Below are 15,990 nucleotides of genomic sequence, written 5' to 3' on the forward strand. Positions count from 1 at the left end.
TAGATGCTTTTCAGCATTATCTGATTTTATCCTTACAACAACCCTGCACAAGAGTCAGCATCCCTGTCTTAAGGATGAAGAACGGGGCGCCTGGACGGCACAGTCAGTGAAGCATCCGACTCTTGGTTTCGGCTCAGGTCATGATCTTGGGGTGGTGAGATCGAGCCACGCACTCGGCTCTGGGCTCAGCGCAGAGTCTGCCTAAGACTCTCTCTCCCTCTCCCTCTGGCCCTCCCCACCACACTCTTTCTCTTTCTAAAATAAATGAGGAGGAAGAAGAGGAAGAAAAAGAAGGAGAAGAAGGAGTAACTTGTCCAAAATGATAAAGCTAGTAAATGGAAAAGGAGGAATTTGAACTGGTATCTGTTTGGCTTGAAAGACACAGCTGCTCCTGGAGGATAGTTACTCCTCCCCCCACTATTCTGATTTATCCTCTTACAGCTGAGCAGAACATTTATTCAGCAGTAGAACACAGCTTTCATTTGAAAAGCCAAATATCCATTAAAGAGGCAAGAGTTCAAACTTCCAAAGCTGATAAATCCAGGGGTAATTTTTTTTAAAACCATCTGAAAAGACATTTTAATCACTGAATGTCCTAACGCACTTCAGAGAACCGGACGCCTGGGGTTGGAAAGGACATTCCTTCACTGGTTGCCCAAACCATGCCCGACAGTTCTTGGGATGGGGCATTCACCACTCCTCAAAGGTACCCATGTCATCCTTGGGTGGTTCTATTACTAATTAATCATTCATTCACTAATTAATTCCATTTAATGTATTTCCTAATATATGACAGAACTCTTGTGTGAAGAGCTGGAGAGACAAATCTAAATATAATGCAGCTCAAGGAACTGCATCTACTAAGCCTCTGTCTTCCTACAGATTACAACGATCCTACCTCAGATACTGATTTACAAAAATTCAGTTCCTGACACAATTTTTCATAAATTCCTTCCTTCAACTTTTATTTCAATTTAATAACCCATGGATTTTATTTCATGCTTTCCAAAGCACAAGGACTCACTGACATCCACTTATTAAAAACTAATTCCACAGTTAACCTTTCTGAAGAAAATAGCTTTTTTTGTGAGTCTATCGCAGACAAGCCCCTGTCCTGGGTACTGTGTGGGGGTTCAGAGAAACTAGGGCTTTCACCATGTAGAAGGACTGGATCTTTCTATGTGCACAGCTCTATGCGTTAAGCACTGAGTGAGTAATCCTGGCAGTAGCTGCTGGACAAATGAGAGAAGGTAGAGTTTGGGGAGGTCAGGAAACATGGAACTTGGAGCTGTGTTGGATTTGGTTAAGTGGCAGGAAGTGAAAGACATTCCAAGCAAGGGGAAGGTTGTGAGCAAGAACTGGAGAAGCAGGAGGCAACCTGGCTCAGCAGGATGGTTGGTGAAGGGAAAGATGAAAGGTAGGCGAGAGCCACTTGACTCATCCTCCAGGCAATTGGAAGCTCCCAAAAGTTTAAGTGGGGAAATGATAGGATAGTTTTAGAGTTAAGTGGAGCAAGACTAAGCTCGTAGGATGGATTCTGAAATGAGTGCAATATGCTGAAGATCATCCATTGGCTTCTGAACAAGTATTTGCAGTTTATTTTTAAAATGATTTTATTGCCAAGAAACATAAACACCACCACTGTTTTAGCATATAAATACCTCAGAATCTGTTGAGTCCCTCCTGCTGTGTTAGGCAAAATTCTCAAAACCTAGCCTCATCACACTGGTATTACCCCTGCTTCTGATTTAAGATACACATTGTAGACACACAGTAAGGATCCAACAAATGCTTGTTCAACAAAAATGAGGAGAGCGGGTTTCTAAAGCAAAGTAGTAAGACAGATTAGGAGCCTGCCAATGGACTCCTCCCCTCTTGGAGAGGCCCCTGAAAAGAGCCTTGTTCTGGAAGGCGGATCTGAATTCGAGTCCTAGTTCACCCACTGGCAGGCTAGTAGTGCCTTCAGGCACGTCTCTTTACTTCTCTGGGGCTCAGTTTCTTCATTTGTAAAATGAGACCACATTGCACATTCTGGAGTCAGACGGATCTGGGTTCTACCACCCCTTGTTCTGTGACCTCTCAGAGCCTCGTTGTCCCCATCTCTGTGGAGACAGGAATAGTCATATCTCACCAGGTTGTGGTAAGGGTTTAAAGGAGATAATGTGTGAAATGATAGCACACTGATCCTCAAAAAACAACCCATAAATGTTAGCCACTCTGACTCCCACTTCTACAATTCTGTGGTCCATGTTACCAGACATGCAGAGATTTATGGCAGGGTGTGACATGGCACCACCCAAGAACTGAGGATATGCTCAGCTTGCAGAAGAGAAGACCCAAAGGAGACCTAAGAACAATCTTCAAACACTCGAAAGATTGTCATGTAGAAAAGGACAAATATTTGTTCCTATGCTTCTCCAAAGAATTTACCTAGTCCAGTGGGCGATGCTATATAAACTGCTAACAATTTGAACTTGTCTGCAAAATTACTACGAAGTAATTCATAGTGCGGTGAATTTACCCATTGGGTGAACTGCCTCCCCTGTCACTGGGGGCAAACAAAAGCCAGATCACTATTTATCAATGATGCATGTAAAGAGCCGTAAGAAATGAGATCTAAGAGTTCTTCAATTCAGATTTTGTGAAAGACCCTCTAAGACGTCTGTGATAAGACATTTTCGTCAACATGTCAGTTTCCAGAGTTCAAGCCAGAATCAGTATGTGTCCAAATTTTAAGACTATAAGGGTTCATCTGTAATAAAAGTTACTTGTTTTGTTTTCACAGTTTCCTCATTTGGCTACTGGATTTTAAGCAAAAGCATCCAAGAAAAACAAGGCCTGTCTGAAAATGAGACAACTTCCTTTCACTGTTGCCCCCCTTTTTTTGTGGATGACACACTCGTTACAGCAAAGTCTCCTTATATACAATGGAACAAGGTCAGAGATGAATTTGGTATTAAAAAATAAGATTAAAAATTTATTTGAATGGTAATTTCATAATAGTTTAAAATAAATGTTTGGTTTCATTAAAAATAATGCCATCAGTATTTTCTTGGGTGCAGACATGTAATTAAGGTATTGGTTCAATTTTATTGACAATTCCTAGATTCTTTCTCATGCTTAACAAAGTGTGCTATGCTACCCAGTGAACTCTTGTCTACATCAGCAGAGCAGAGAATAAAATAGGGAAAAATGAAGAATTCACTTATATTTAGTCCTATAATGTGCACATTGTGTTTCTATTTCAGCACTTTCACAAAGTAGTTCTTATAACCTGGGCACATTCTGGATTTAACTATAGGGAAAAACATGGTAAACTGTGGAGATACAGTGTCTCAAGATTAAAAAACTGGTTCTATGACCTTCAGAAAATCAATGTTTCCACAGTCTGGGTTCCCTCATCTGGTAAAAAGAGAAGGTGGACCTTCAACCTCTCATATGCCCTCAAATTCTCTGAAAACCCACCGTGAGTGATCGGCTGTGGGATGGCAGCAACATGGCCATTTTTTGAGTGTGTCTGGATGCCCAGGAGATATTCCATATGTACACAGTGAAAGACCACATGGCTGGTGTGGACAAGAGCACCACAAATTTAAATCATCTAGGAGATATTCTGTGTTTCAGGCAGGGCTAACTATAGCAAATTTTATGAAAGAAAACATTTCGAGCTGTATTTCTAAAGAACAGGTACCCCATAGTTAGCTAGTTCATTTACAAGAAGATTCCCATTTTGCCAAGGTGGGGGGAAGGGGAGAGCCTGACAAAAGGAACAAACCATGAGAATTCTCAGTAGTTAATGTCTGTCATTTTAATTGACCTTGCTGGTCTATTTTGAGGTTAGTGGTTCAGTACAGAGATACGATGAAACTTGGAATCCAATTTATTGTCAAACCAACAACAAAAAATTTGCCACCCGAGTAAAGCCCAGTGTCAAGTCTCTGTCCTTTTCCCTTCTTTCAGTGGTGGATGTGGAGTGACTGTCAGCATCCCCCCAGGACCATGGGTCATGGCTGAGTGATTGCCACTCCCCACCCCCCCATTAGGGGCACCAACACGGTCACTCACCCCTTGGGAGACCCTCAACAGCTACTTACGCTGAAATGCTTCCAGAATTTTTGGCAAAACTGTATAAACCAAACACAAAGTATAGTGAGAAAGAATTCTGACCACTGCATAGATTTAAAAACAAGAAATGTTTATATTTCATTTAACATTTGACACAGAATAGGCCACGTTTAAACAGACACAATAAATCTTTGGAGCACTTTAATCTGTAGTTTTAGACCTTGGATATGACAAATGCTCATACAAGATGTATCCATAATTCCTTTTGTAATTTATTTTTACAAATTATACCATGATAAAACTTAATAAAAATTACTCATGTGGCCTATTTTCAACATTTTATAAGTTAATCCGATGCACACCACAATAGATTTTTGTTGTTGTTTACATAGGAAGTTCTCATGATTTTAGTATTACACAAACTGAAGCTGAGACTACACTCGAAAATGAGTTTAGAAAATGGCATTACAAAAAACTGGGGAGTGAGTAGTAAAAAACCCATGCAGGACTGCTGTGCGGAAGCAAACCGGATGTTTTCACTGCCATAAGTCTTCAGTGCGGCCAAACTTAAAAACCAGTCCTCTGCAAATAAAATAAGAAACATCACATCTAGTTGAGTTTGGGGGGAAAAAAAAGAGTACGTGAGATTGGGAGAATGGTGGGAAACTAGCAACAAAGGATTGATGAGTTGTATGAAAAAAACCATGGAATGCATCAGAACACAAACTGATCATGTACTTCCCATGTCCTTGACTTCTGAGTACTGGAGACCTATGCCACTCTTAAAAAGTTAACCGATGTTTAGTATGTAACCATTATATGTCTAATTTTATCATATTCATTCAACAAACCTTTTTTGAATATAATGTGCTAGGTGCTCAGGCTATAAAAATACAAAAGATATGGTGTCCCTGCCCTCAAGCTGCTCACATTTCACATTCTTGGTGACACAATGTAGTAATGGTGGAGGGAGCGTGGGGGGGCGGAGAAGAGGTGTATTTATCAAATGTTGAGAGAACACGGAAACATAGAGAATTTATTCTGCCTGAATGTGTTAGGAAAGAAGTTACAGAAGTGGTAATATTTGGAATGGGCTTTGAAGGATAAGCAGCAGTTTCAATGGGAGACTGGTAGGAACAGGAGCTAGTGTGATGAAGGAAGATGTTTCAGGGAGAGGAAACAACATATCAAAAGGCAAAGAGGAAAAAAAGACCACAGGGCCTCAGGAGAAGCCCGAAAGACTGTTGTGTCAGGAATATACCCACACAGAACTTACCACCCAGGGTTTAGGTGGGCAACTGTCTACAGCTGTCCTCAAGGTTTCGACTTAAAGAGGGGCAAGACGGCAATTGTATGCATAAGGAGGTATGGGTCTATGTCTAGATCTAGATCTCTGGATAGACGTAAAGATACCTGAAGTGTAGTAGAGAAGGGAGGAGGGCAATATGGCTGGATTATAGCTGAAGAGATAAGAAAGACAGGGAACGGAGGTGGCCAGGATTTGGTAAACCAACTGACTAATTGGTGGCTAATTGCCCACAGGGGCCGCACATGCCTTAAATGAGTCAAGAGGGCAGGTGCCAGCCTGTATGTTCTACTACAGAGGGCAACTGATACTCACTCCCAGGCAATTTATGAAATGGGGTTTTGCAGAGATGCACCCCGTTTAAAAGGAACAACTGTCTACCTCCAGCTGACTGTTGCTGTGCAAGGCTCAGGATTGTCAGATCTTCCAGTTTTTGAGGAAAAGCCAAAAATTCAGATTTTAACGTAAAAATCTCTTGGTTTTAAATGTTGGCTCAATAAAACAGAAAATACTGTACAGGATAAATAAAACAGAACTATGGACAGAATTTGGCTGGATGGCCACTAGTGTTGAGTTCTTCTGTAGACAGCTCCAAGTTCTGAAAAATTTTAAGATGAGAAATGACAGCATTAGAGCCATGTTTTAGAAGAAAAAGTGACATAGGAAAACTGGATCCAAGGGAGGAACCATCAGGGATGTGAAGTGCTCAGGAAGGGACGATGGTGACCCAACAACAGAAACGGACAGAAAGAGAGCAAGTCTGAGACCCTTCAGAGGCCGTTCAAGAGGCCTTGGATGTGGGGGGCAAGTGGGAGGAAGAAACGGAAGATGGTGGTAGACGTGGCACGGGCTGGTTTGCATTTGTTTTCTCATGTCTTCCAGGCCCCAGTGTCTACTCAAGGTTAAGCCTGCAATCGTAATGATCAATTTAAAAAGGCTTTCATAAGCCTTTCTAGAGGTAAACCCTTGAGTGTTTTTTGAGGAAAATAAAAATGCAACCAGGAAACTGTCTGTATGCTCTCTTGCAAGTATGTTAATTTCTCTTTATAAAGGATTTCATAAAGCTCCAAAAGGGGATTTGATCTCTGATCTTCTGGTTAATAGCAGGCCTCTACCCTCCAGATAGCTTGGTTGGGACATACTTCAGAATGAAGACTAGTCAACAGATGTAAACTGTAATCTGAAGAGTTTCTTGGGCAAAACCCAGTCCCTCCTACACTGTCAGATGGTCACCTTTGGTACTGACATCTGTGTCTGATTTCTGAAACAGTAATTTCTCAGCTACTGCTGAGTATTATTGTTCTGTTACAAATCAGAATGGTAGGCAATCTGCTACAACTATTCTAGTAACAGTGTTTATTAGTTGAATTTAATTTCAATTTGCTTATAGTTATTTTAAAAAAACATGGTTTTTGGGCGCCTGGGTGGCTCAGATGGTTAAGTGTCTGCCTTTGGCTCAGGTCATGATCCCAGAGTCCTGGGATCGAGTCCCGCGTCGGGCTCCCTGCTCAGTGGGGAGCCTGCTTCTCCCTCTGCTTCTCTCTCTCTCTCTCTCTCTGTCTCTCATGAATAAATAAATAAAATCTTTAAAAAAAAAACAACATGGTTTTTAGTCTTTATAATAGGGACATTAGTACCAAATAAGAAACTAACCAAACTTGTTCCATATAAAAGGAATTTATCGTAACTAATTTGAGACAAGTCAATGATCGGTTTCCAGGGTTTTGTGACATGAAAACTGCTATGTGAACTCATGTGTTTCTTCCCTCACTGGAAGAGACAACACATTTCCTGCAAATCTTCCCCCTCAATCCCCTGTCCCTCCCTCCTGAGACACAGTGACTTCTCTGCTATGGCAGCATCTCAAGATGGACCTTGCTTTACCCCTTCTCTCTGCCACAGTAAAGAATGATAAAGAAGGCTGCTGTTTGCCCCTCCCTGGCTGGTTCTCAGTAAATCCCCTTCCCCCAACTCCATCCTGAAGTTTTTCTTCCACACCCTCACACTACCTCCCTTGGCTGAAGTTGTGGGGCCCTGAGTTCCCAAGGGCCTCCCACCCTGTGGAGACACTGGAGTAGTGAGCTCAGGATGCTTGGGGCCCAAGCCTCAGCACTGCAGCTTGAAAGGAAAAGAAATCCTACCCACCCACACCGTCCTGCTCATGAACATGCTACACTAGCCTACAAAATAATAAACTACCCGAATTTTATTTCATAAAGCTGAGGAATGAGGTTTACTCGTGCTATGTTTTTGAAGTACAGTGTTATACTCCCAAAAAAGGAGGGGGGAGGAGAGAAAGAGAACTGATACTAAACAACTGGCTGAGGACAGCAAAAGGAGAAAACATCAACTGAATTCATCCCCAAATCTGGAACGTCATCCTACTAGTAGCTAGAGCCTGAACTCTGTAGTCAGACAGCCTCAGTTTTAGCCACGTGATCTCAATCAAGGGGCCTATTTTTTCTGTGCTTACTTTCTCACATATAATATGGGGATAATAATGGGGCCACCTTCAGAGCTGTTACAGGAATTAACTGAGAGCATACAGGTAAAATACTAAGAATGGTGCCTCGCACATAGTAATTGCTCAATAAACTCTGGTCATTATTATGTTCTGCATAAAATCAGTGGCTTAGCTTTTTGTTGTTGTTGTTTAAACCCTTTGGGTTTTCTCCACTAGTTTGAGGACCCAAGGAAAGACCCAAAGACGTTGTGCATCTTGCCATCTAAGTTCACTTTTTTCTTATTTCCAAACTGATTTTATAAAACTGCAAGAATTCCTGGTGGAGGAAAAGTTTGGATACCACTGCTGAACGTAACTGAAAGGCAACTATCAGCATTTCATGAGTGGCTGAAGTAGATATGGGGCTTCAATTTCGTTTTGGGGGGTCGGTAAGAAGGGATAGAAAAGAAGTCCTACAACAGACTGTCCTAGAATACAGAGCAGTTTTTTAACCTTTTTTTGGATTAGGGACTTCTTTGAAAATCATGAAAGCCATAGACTCTCTTCCTAGAAACACCCAGTGTCTTGCACACAAAAATGTCTGGTGCTTTCCCCTCTTCAGAACCCTACCCATAGGATGATGGTTAAGAACCCCTGATGCAGGGGCGCCTGGGTGGCTCAGTTGGTTAAGCGACTGCCTTTGGCTCAGGTCATGATCCTGGAGTCCTGGGATGGAGTCCCGCATTGGGCTCCCTGCTCAGCGGGGAGTCTGCTTCTCCCTCTGACCCTCCCTCCTCTCATGTGCTTTCTCTCTCTCATTCTCTCTCTCAAATAAATAAATAAAATCTTAAAAAAAAAAAAAAAAAAAAGAACCCCTGCTGCAGGGGCACCTGGGTGACGCAGTCGGTTAAGAGTCCAACTCTTGGTTTCAGCTCAGGTCATGATCTCAGGACCCTGGGCTTGAGCTCCAGGCTCAGGGTGGAGTCTGCTTGAGATTCTCTCTCCCTCTGCCCACCACCCCCAATCTCTCTCTTTAAATAAATAAATAAATAAAATCTTAAAAAAAAAAAAAAAGAATCCCTGATGCAGAGGATAAAGAAGATTTTGGGTGCGGGTTGGTGGGGGTGGTGGTGGCAAGGGTGGAAGGCTTAGTATCCAGGAAAGAATGAACATTAGAGAAGATTATTGATGAAAATATTAAGGTTTTTAGGGGTTTAGTAATCTTTTAATTTGTCATTGCATCAGAAGGATAAAAAATGTTAGGGCTTCTCCTCCACACCTCAATTCTCATGCATGAGTTCTAATGACACCAAGGATAGAACGAACTATAAAATGCATTCAGAAACAAAATTTTAAGGAGAAAAAGTTTTAAGCAGGCATTCACCGAAAGCAGCTATTAGAAATACAGATTTAAAATGAACACGGTCAGTATTTTGTAACAAAATCTACACGAATCACAGTTCTTCGTTAAAGGGGAAGTGGTGGCGCTTTAATAAAGTCAGTGTGTGTTCCTGAGGTTGGTTAACAACCAGCTCCTGTATTAAAGTATCTTTCTCAGTCTCATTCTTCATACTTTATGACATAACATGGGGGAGGGACACTGGCCAGGGTAAATTAATCAGCTAAATACAGTAACATAAAAGAAACAATTATAAAAAAAGAATTCAGGGGCGCCTGGATGGCTCAGTCGGTTAAGCATCTGCTTTCAGCTCAGGCCATGATCCCAGGGTCCTGGAATAGAGCCCCACATTGGGCTCCCTGCTCAGCGGGGAGCCTGGTTTTCCCTCTCCATCTGCCCCTCCCCTTACCTCCCCCTCCCCTCCACTCATGTTCTCTCTCTCACTCTCTAATAAATAAAATCTTAAAAAAAAAAAAAGAATTACAAAAAATAGGATAAAGAATGCAAAAGAAACTTACCCAAAAAAGATGAAGGCATTTTGGAAAAATACAGCAATTCCAGGGTATACGATGGCTTTTTCTGTAAAAATAGTTGTAATATTTAAAGGTTTATGGTCTCAAAACATTTAGTTTCTGATATACTGGTGAATAGCAGGTTTCCTGCCTTACATAATTGAATTTTCTGGTAACCATGGTTGGTTTGAGTATTAAATGACATAATACATGTGACAGAGTCTAGCACTGGTTTAGTAAGTGATAGCTCCCTTCCTTCATTTAACACATATTTAGTGAGTGCATACCATGTTCAGCACTGTAATGTGGAAAGTAAATAAAACAGGCAAAATTTTTTTCATCTTCATGAAGCTAAACAACATAGAGAATAAGTAAATGAGGAGAAAAAATAAAGTAAATAAAAATGAGGAGAAAAGGTAAGGGAAGTGCAGTGAATGATTACATTTTATCCAAGCGGCCAAGAAGACCTCATGAAAAGGTGACAGTGGCAAAAGGACAGGAAGTACATGAGGGCAGGACCATGCAGAAGCAGCAGAAGAGCAAGCACAGTAAGCCTGGAGGTGGGGGCGGGCTGGCACATGAGAGGAATGGCCATGTGGGCAAAAGAGAGAAAAGCAAGACACAGATCAGAGAAGAATGAGGGGCGGGTGGCGGGGTGGTGAAGATCATATGGAGCCTTGCAGTCACGGTGAGGGCTTTGATTTTCACTCTGAGGAAGATGAGAAGCCACTGGAGGGTTCTGAGCAGAAAAGTAATGACATATTTTAATAGGATTCCCCTGGCTGCTGAGCTGAGTAGACAAAAGGGGGTAAGAGGAGAAACAGAAATCAGTGAGGAAGTGGTTTCAGGAAATCAGACAGGAGACTAACAGACTGAACCAGGGTGGTAGCAATGGAGATGGTAAAAAGTGGTGGGACTCAGGGGGTGCCTGGCTGGCTCAGTCGGTAAAGCATGTGACCCTTGATCTAGGGGTTTTAAGTTCGAGCCCCACACTGGGTGTAGAGATTACTTAAAAAAAAAAAATCTATATTAAAAAAAAATGGTGGCGGGGCACATGGGTGGCTCAGTGGGTTAAGCGTCCAACTCTTGATTTTGGCTCAGGTCATGATCTCAGGATAGTGAGACAGAACCCCACATTGGAATCTGCACTGAGTGTAGAGCCTGCCTAAGATCCTCTCTGTCCCTCTGCTCCTCCTCCCTGCCCCCTCCCCCACTCGCGCATGCTTGTGCACAAGCACATGCGCTCTCTCTCTCTCCCTCTCTCTCTCTAAAAGAAAAAAAAAGTGGTAGGATTCAGGATATATTTTAGCAGCAGAATCAGCAGGATCTGCTGATGGACTGGGGTATGGGAGAAAGAGAAGTATCATTTTTGACAGGCTTTCATCACCCAGTTTTTACCTGAACATTTGGAGGGACAGAGAAGCCATTAGCTAGGATGGGCAAGACTGCCAGAGGAACATTCTGTTCCAATTTATCCCAGATTGAAGTTGAAATCCTCATAAATTTCCACTGTTGGAGCTGTCAATGATTACTCATTAATTGACAAACCAAGCATGATAAGTAGATGAATTATCAACTTTTTCTCAGAATAGTTTTCAATTAATCTGATTACCGTGACAACTGGTTTGCATAGGTTTCACTACTTTAAGGCCAGATTAAATATTCCACATTAGTTGGAACTACTACCACTAGAATGGCTCCTAAGGATCCTACAGAAAGGCAACTTACAAAATTACAGATCTCCTGCTAATAATTGTCAAAGCATAACCTGGCTCCAGAAGTCTTTAGGAAAATAACTAAAAATTCTGTGAGATTGGGGTGCCTGGATGGCTCAGTCAGTTAAACGTCTGCCTTCAGCTCAGGTCATTATCCCAGGGTACTGGGATGGAGCCCCACATTGGGCTCTCTACTCAGCAGGGTGTCTGCTTCTCCCTCTGCCCCTCACCCCACTGTGCTCTCTCTCACTTTCTATCTCTCTCTCAAATAAATAAATAAAATGTTTAAAAAAAATTCTGTGAGATAAACACATTTCTACAAAAAGGGGCTCTGTATTAATAGTTGCATCTGGGAGAGGAAAATTATCAATAATTTTATTTTCTTCTTTGAGCTCTTTTATATTATCCGTATTTTTTTTTCCTAAAGATTTTATTTATTTATTTGACAGAGACACAGCGAGAGAGGGAACACACAAGCAGCGGGGAGGGGCAGAGGGAGAGGGAGAAGCAGGCTTCCTGCAGAGCAGGGAGCCTGACGCGGGGTTCGATCCCAGGATCCTGGGATCATGACCTGAGCCGAAGGCAGACATTTAATGACTGAGCCACCCAGGCGCCCCTGTTATCAGTATTCTATAATGAATGAGTACTATGGAATTCACATGATAAAAAAGTAAATTTTTGTTTTTAAAATATGATGGTGATAAAGATTTTGTAGCAGCAAGAGAACTACTGAGGATATCATGTAAAATGCAAAAACCTAGGTTCAAAATTATATTTACACTATGATTATAACTACACAAAAACATAAAAGAAGAGGCCAGAGGAAATATACCAAAACATTTAAAAACAGTACATTATTATAGTTTCTTTCTTCTCTACATTTTTGGGAATATGGCTTTAGTAATAAGTTATATAAACAACAAAAATACATATTTAAAATGCCTATCATTCCTGTCTATAAGACTTAAATGATCTTAATAAAAAGTTCAGGAAACCCATGATTTTAATCCAAGAATTACATTTTGTTTAAAGAAATAAAGGGTTAAAATATGGGCTGGATTAGATCTCTGCTGGTCCAGTTTTTGCAAATCCTTAATACCATATTTTTACTGTGAGAAGCATAGTCGATTTTACCTGGAACAATAAGGGATTTTCGTATTTTTCTGGGGTCCCTCAAGGAAAAATTTCAAACAGGGGTCTAAGAGCAGGCCTTGCTTTACACTGGCCTTATACAGCAGATGCACATGAAGTGTTAATTTACTTTCTGTCTAAAAGGAGATGATGTCATAGTACCAGGGAGGCTTAGCTCAACAAATTTTAATTCGAGGATGTTAGAGCTTTGCATGGATATCATTCAGCAAGACAAAACTTGCCAAACAGCTACAGAACATATATATCCTGGTTTTGAGGTTTTTGGAAGCCAAAGAGAAGCAAGGTTTGGAGCTGTGTACCGTTACTTCCAGACTCTAGATTAGAAGAACAAATACAGAAGAAAGGAATAGTAAAAACATACCAAATAAACAAAACAAAATACGGATAGGGTGAAGGGAGTTCCCAGGTATAAATGCTAGTAGCTAGTCGCTGACCCATCTGTATGAAAAACACCTTTACTCTAAAATAACCAGCTCTAATGCACAACTTCAGTATTTCATTGAAGTAAAATGTAAACTGTTTTCCCTTACCTTTAGCAACATAACCTCCAAAGAGAATCCACATAGATGCAATCAGAGATCCAAAGGCCAGCATGAAACCAATGAACAGCCAAATGCGAGCGCCTTAAAAGAAATAACATTTTACCAGAATTGTTTCTCATATGGCAGCAGTCAGTTAATTAACTTTTCAAAAGGAAAGCAAAAACCAGAACAGAAAAAATGTGTAGTTGCCATTTAAAGTCTAAAATAAAAATGGAAGATGTGTTGAGTATCTTTCATCAGTGCAGACGTTGGCCTTTTTCTTGTTGGCTGGTCTGTATATTCTAAGTGCCTATAATTAATCTCCTTAAATATATATACTGAGAAAAATTCCTCAACCATCTTATAAAAATCCCACAAAATATGTTTCAACATATTTACAGGCTCATTCTTGATATATTTTTAGAAACTGTACTCCAAAACTTAAACTCCTCCAAGAGAACTTCCAAGCAGTAACATAGGTATGCTTAACAAAAAAATCATATTCAGTGATATGTGAATCTAAACACACTACCATACTTCACTTTCAGGTAAGTCAGGCAGCGAAATAAATTCGAACTTATTGTGACTGGCACTTAGGAAAGCTACATTAAAATTATGTTAACAGAGGAGGACAAATTTTAAATCACATTTATAAAATATTTATGAAGATTTGCTATCAAATACAGTCCTTAGACTGCCTAAAATGAATTGAGATGAGTTTCTTTAATTAGCACAATTACATTTTAATAAAAACACTGCCTTGTTCAATAAAGCAAAGCAAATAGAATGCTCTATTTAATTTCTGATTTCATCTCCAAAACATAAAACCAAGCAATAGTTTTGAAATAATAAGCTGACAGTCATAGATGTGGTATTAAATACAACTGGCTCTGGATCCCCAAAGCTGTACTAGCTAACAAATTTTAGTCAGAGATGTGATGGCCATATTCTAGTGCTAGCCCTCGCTATTACTGGCTTATTATTATCAACACCAACCGCTAACATTCATATATTTGTTTATAGTGTATGATTATGGCAGATCAGTGTCTCTGTATCTCTTCTACTTCAGTTCATCTATAAAGAGAGTGAACCAAAGAGTCTGAAAGTATAGATCAGGGCTGACTCCTGTTTCATTAAAAAAAAAAGGGGGGGGGAGAAAAAGGAAAAAAGTCACTTGAATTTTGCCTATTTATTTTTTTATGGATGTAATGTAAGTTTACAATTTAAATTGTTTAATCAGTGTCCCCTCAAGTCTTTGTGTAAGCTGGACTCTCGAGGAAGCTTTGCCACACACATCCTGTACTCAGCCTACCTCACTCAGGTGCATGGCAATGGAGGCCAGGGGACGGGAGTTGCTCAGTCGAGGAGGGAGGGCCTTGGTGAACCTAAGCACCAGAATTCTTTTATTCTATTCAATTTTGCAAGATGAAAAGAATTCTGGAGGTTGGTTACACAGTAATGTGAATGCATTTAACACTACTGAACTGTACACTTAAAAACGGTTAAGTTGGTAAATTTTATGTTGTGTATTTCAAAACACACCCAAATTACTATGATTCTAACTATTTCAAAATGCCAATCCAATCAAATAAAGTTGGCAAAAAAGAATTTATATGGTAAAGCTTAAAGTACTGCAAAGTCTATTTTGCACATGGATTCTTTATTACATACTGTCCTTTACTTTATACTGTATACACTTATGTCTACGTATTACTGCACGGGGCTATAAATTCAAGACTGCGTACTTGGGCTCTACGGCCAGGCTAGATTAAATGTGACTTGTACCTTATGCTTTGAAACCTATAACCTCTGCTCTAGATACACTTCCATCCTATCTCTGATCTGAAGGAGTTAGACACATGGCCCTTCCATGTATAATTCTCACTTTTAAGGATGTATAGTAAGATGTGCTTTACATCTGTTTACCTGTTTGACCCAGGCAACCTTCACTGTAACTATCACCTCGGACTTGTCCATTTGATACTGCATTAATCCTGTATGAATAAAATAAAGCCAAGATATCACGGTCTTTGACTCCAAGAGAAAATACCCATGACATCAAATTACCAGATACAATAAACTAGAGTGCCTCAAATTTAAGATTAGGCCTCATGAGTCTTGAGTAATGGGTTCATGTAAACTTAAGCAAGTCCCTTCAACCAGATACCCTCTAAGCAGTGGTGATAGTCCCCAGACCAGCAGAATCATCACCTGGGAACTGATTAGAAAGAAAATTCCCCAGCCCCACCCTAGACTTACTAAGGCAGAAACTCTGGGTATGGGGCCCAGCAATTTGACTTTTAACAAGTCCTTCAGGTGATCCTGATGCTTGGTAACATTTGAGAGGGAATTTTTCAAAATGATGTCTCACTTGTTAAAATTTGAGAGTGAAATTCTCAAAATTACATCTTGCTGAGATGGAACAATTTTTAGCTTGGTGCTACCTAGCTTTTTCCATTTGTACACATGGGACATACTCAACATGTAATATGCATGCATGACAAAACACAGAGAGAAAAAGGTCCCTAGAATATCCAAAAGCTACTTAAAATTGGCTTTGGAATGAATTTTTTGTGATAATTCTGTACTAATGTCCAATATTTGGAGAAATGATTACATATTAAGCAAAACAATAACTTTTTGCTCTGAAGACATTATCAAAGTGATTCAAGTGGTAAAATCTTGTTTTTCAATCCCTGATACAGGTTCCAAACATAGCAAGTCTTTTGCTGACTCTCACAGAGTACCATTCGAAATTGAGAGAGCTTGCTTTCTTTAGAAGTATCCTTTCAAAAATTTAAATATCATGGGAAAATGTTCACAATATGTTAAGTTAAAAAGTTATAGAACTTTATACATACTATGTACATATATATG

General features: G+C 40.3%; 2 protein-coding genes across 3 annotated transcripts in view; one reads left to right on the forward strand and one right to left on the reverse strand.

Annotated features, from left to right (window-relative positions):
• LOC112811659 (RH-like protein) overlaps window positions 1-3,036 on the forward strand; it is a 36,250-nt gene extending 33,214 nt beyond the window's left edge. For both annotated transcript variants that reach the window (XM_025855874.2, XM_025855873.2), the window contains one exon: window positions 2,786-3,036. In XM_025855874.2, the coding sequence (XP_025711659.1) occupies window positions 2,786-2,812 (27 nt within the window). In that variant the 3' untranslated portion in view covers window positions 2,813-3,036. The remainder of the gene's footprint in view (window positions 1-2,785) is intronic.
• A 1,138-nt stretch (window positions 3,037-4,174) lies between these two features.
• The window catches only part of TMEM50A (transmembrane protein 50A), an 18,057-nt gene continuing 6,241 nt past the window's right edge, over window positions 4,175-15,990 (reverse strand). Inside the window, exons 4-7 of the mRNA XM_025855875.2 lie at window positions 15,040-15,107; window positions 13,123-13,215; window positions 9,732-9,792; window positions 4,175-4,647 (exon numbers count right to left, since the gene is read on the reverse strand). Coding sequence (XP_025711660.1) covers window positions 4,602-4,647; window positions 9,732-9,792; window positions 13,123-13,215; window positions 15,040-15,107 — 268 coding nt within the window. The 3' untranslated portion in view covers window positions 4,175-4,601. The remainder of the gene's footprint in view (window positions 4,648-9,731; window positions 9,793-13,122; window positions 13,216-15,039; window positions 15,108-15,990) is intronic.

This window comes from Callorhinus ursinus, unplaced genomic scaffold (genome assembly GCF_003265705.2).
Source record: "Callorhinus ursinus isolate GAN/ISIS: 27379988/994484 unplaced genomic scaffold, GSC_fseal_2.0 scaffold18, whole genome shotgun sequence".
In the NCBI taxonomy this organism is placed as follows: Eukaryota; Metazoa; Chordata; class Mammalia; order Carnivora; family Otariidae; genus Callorhinus; species Callorhinus ursinus.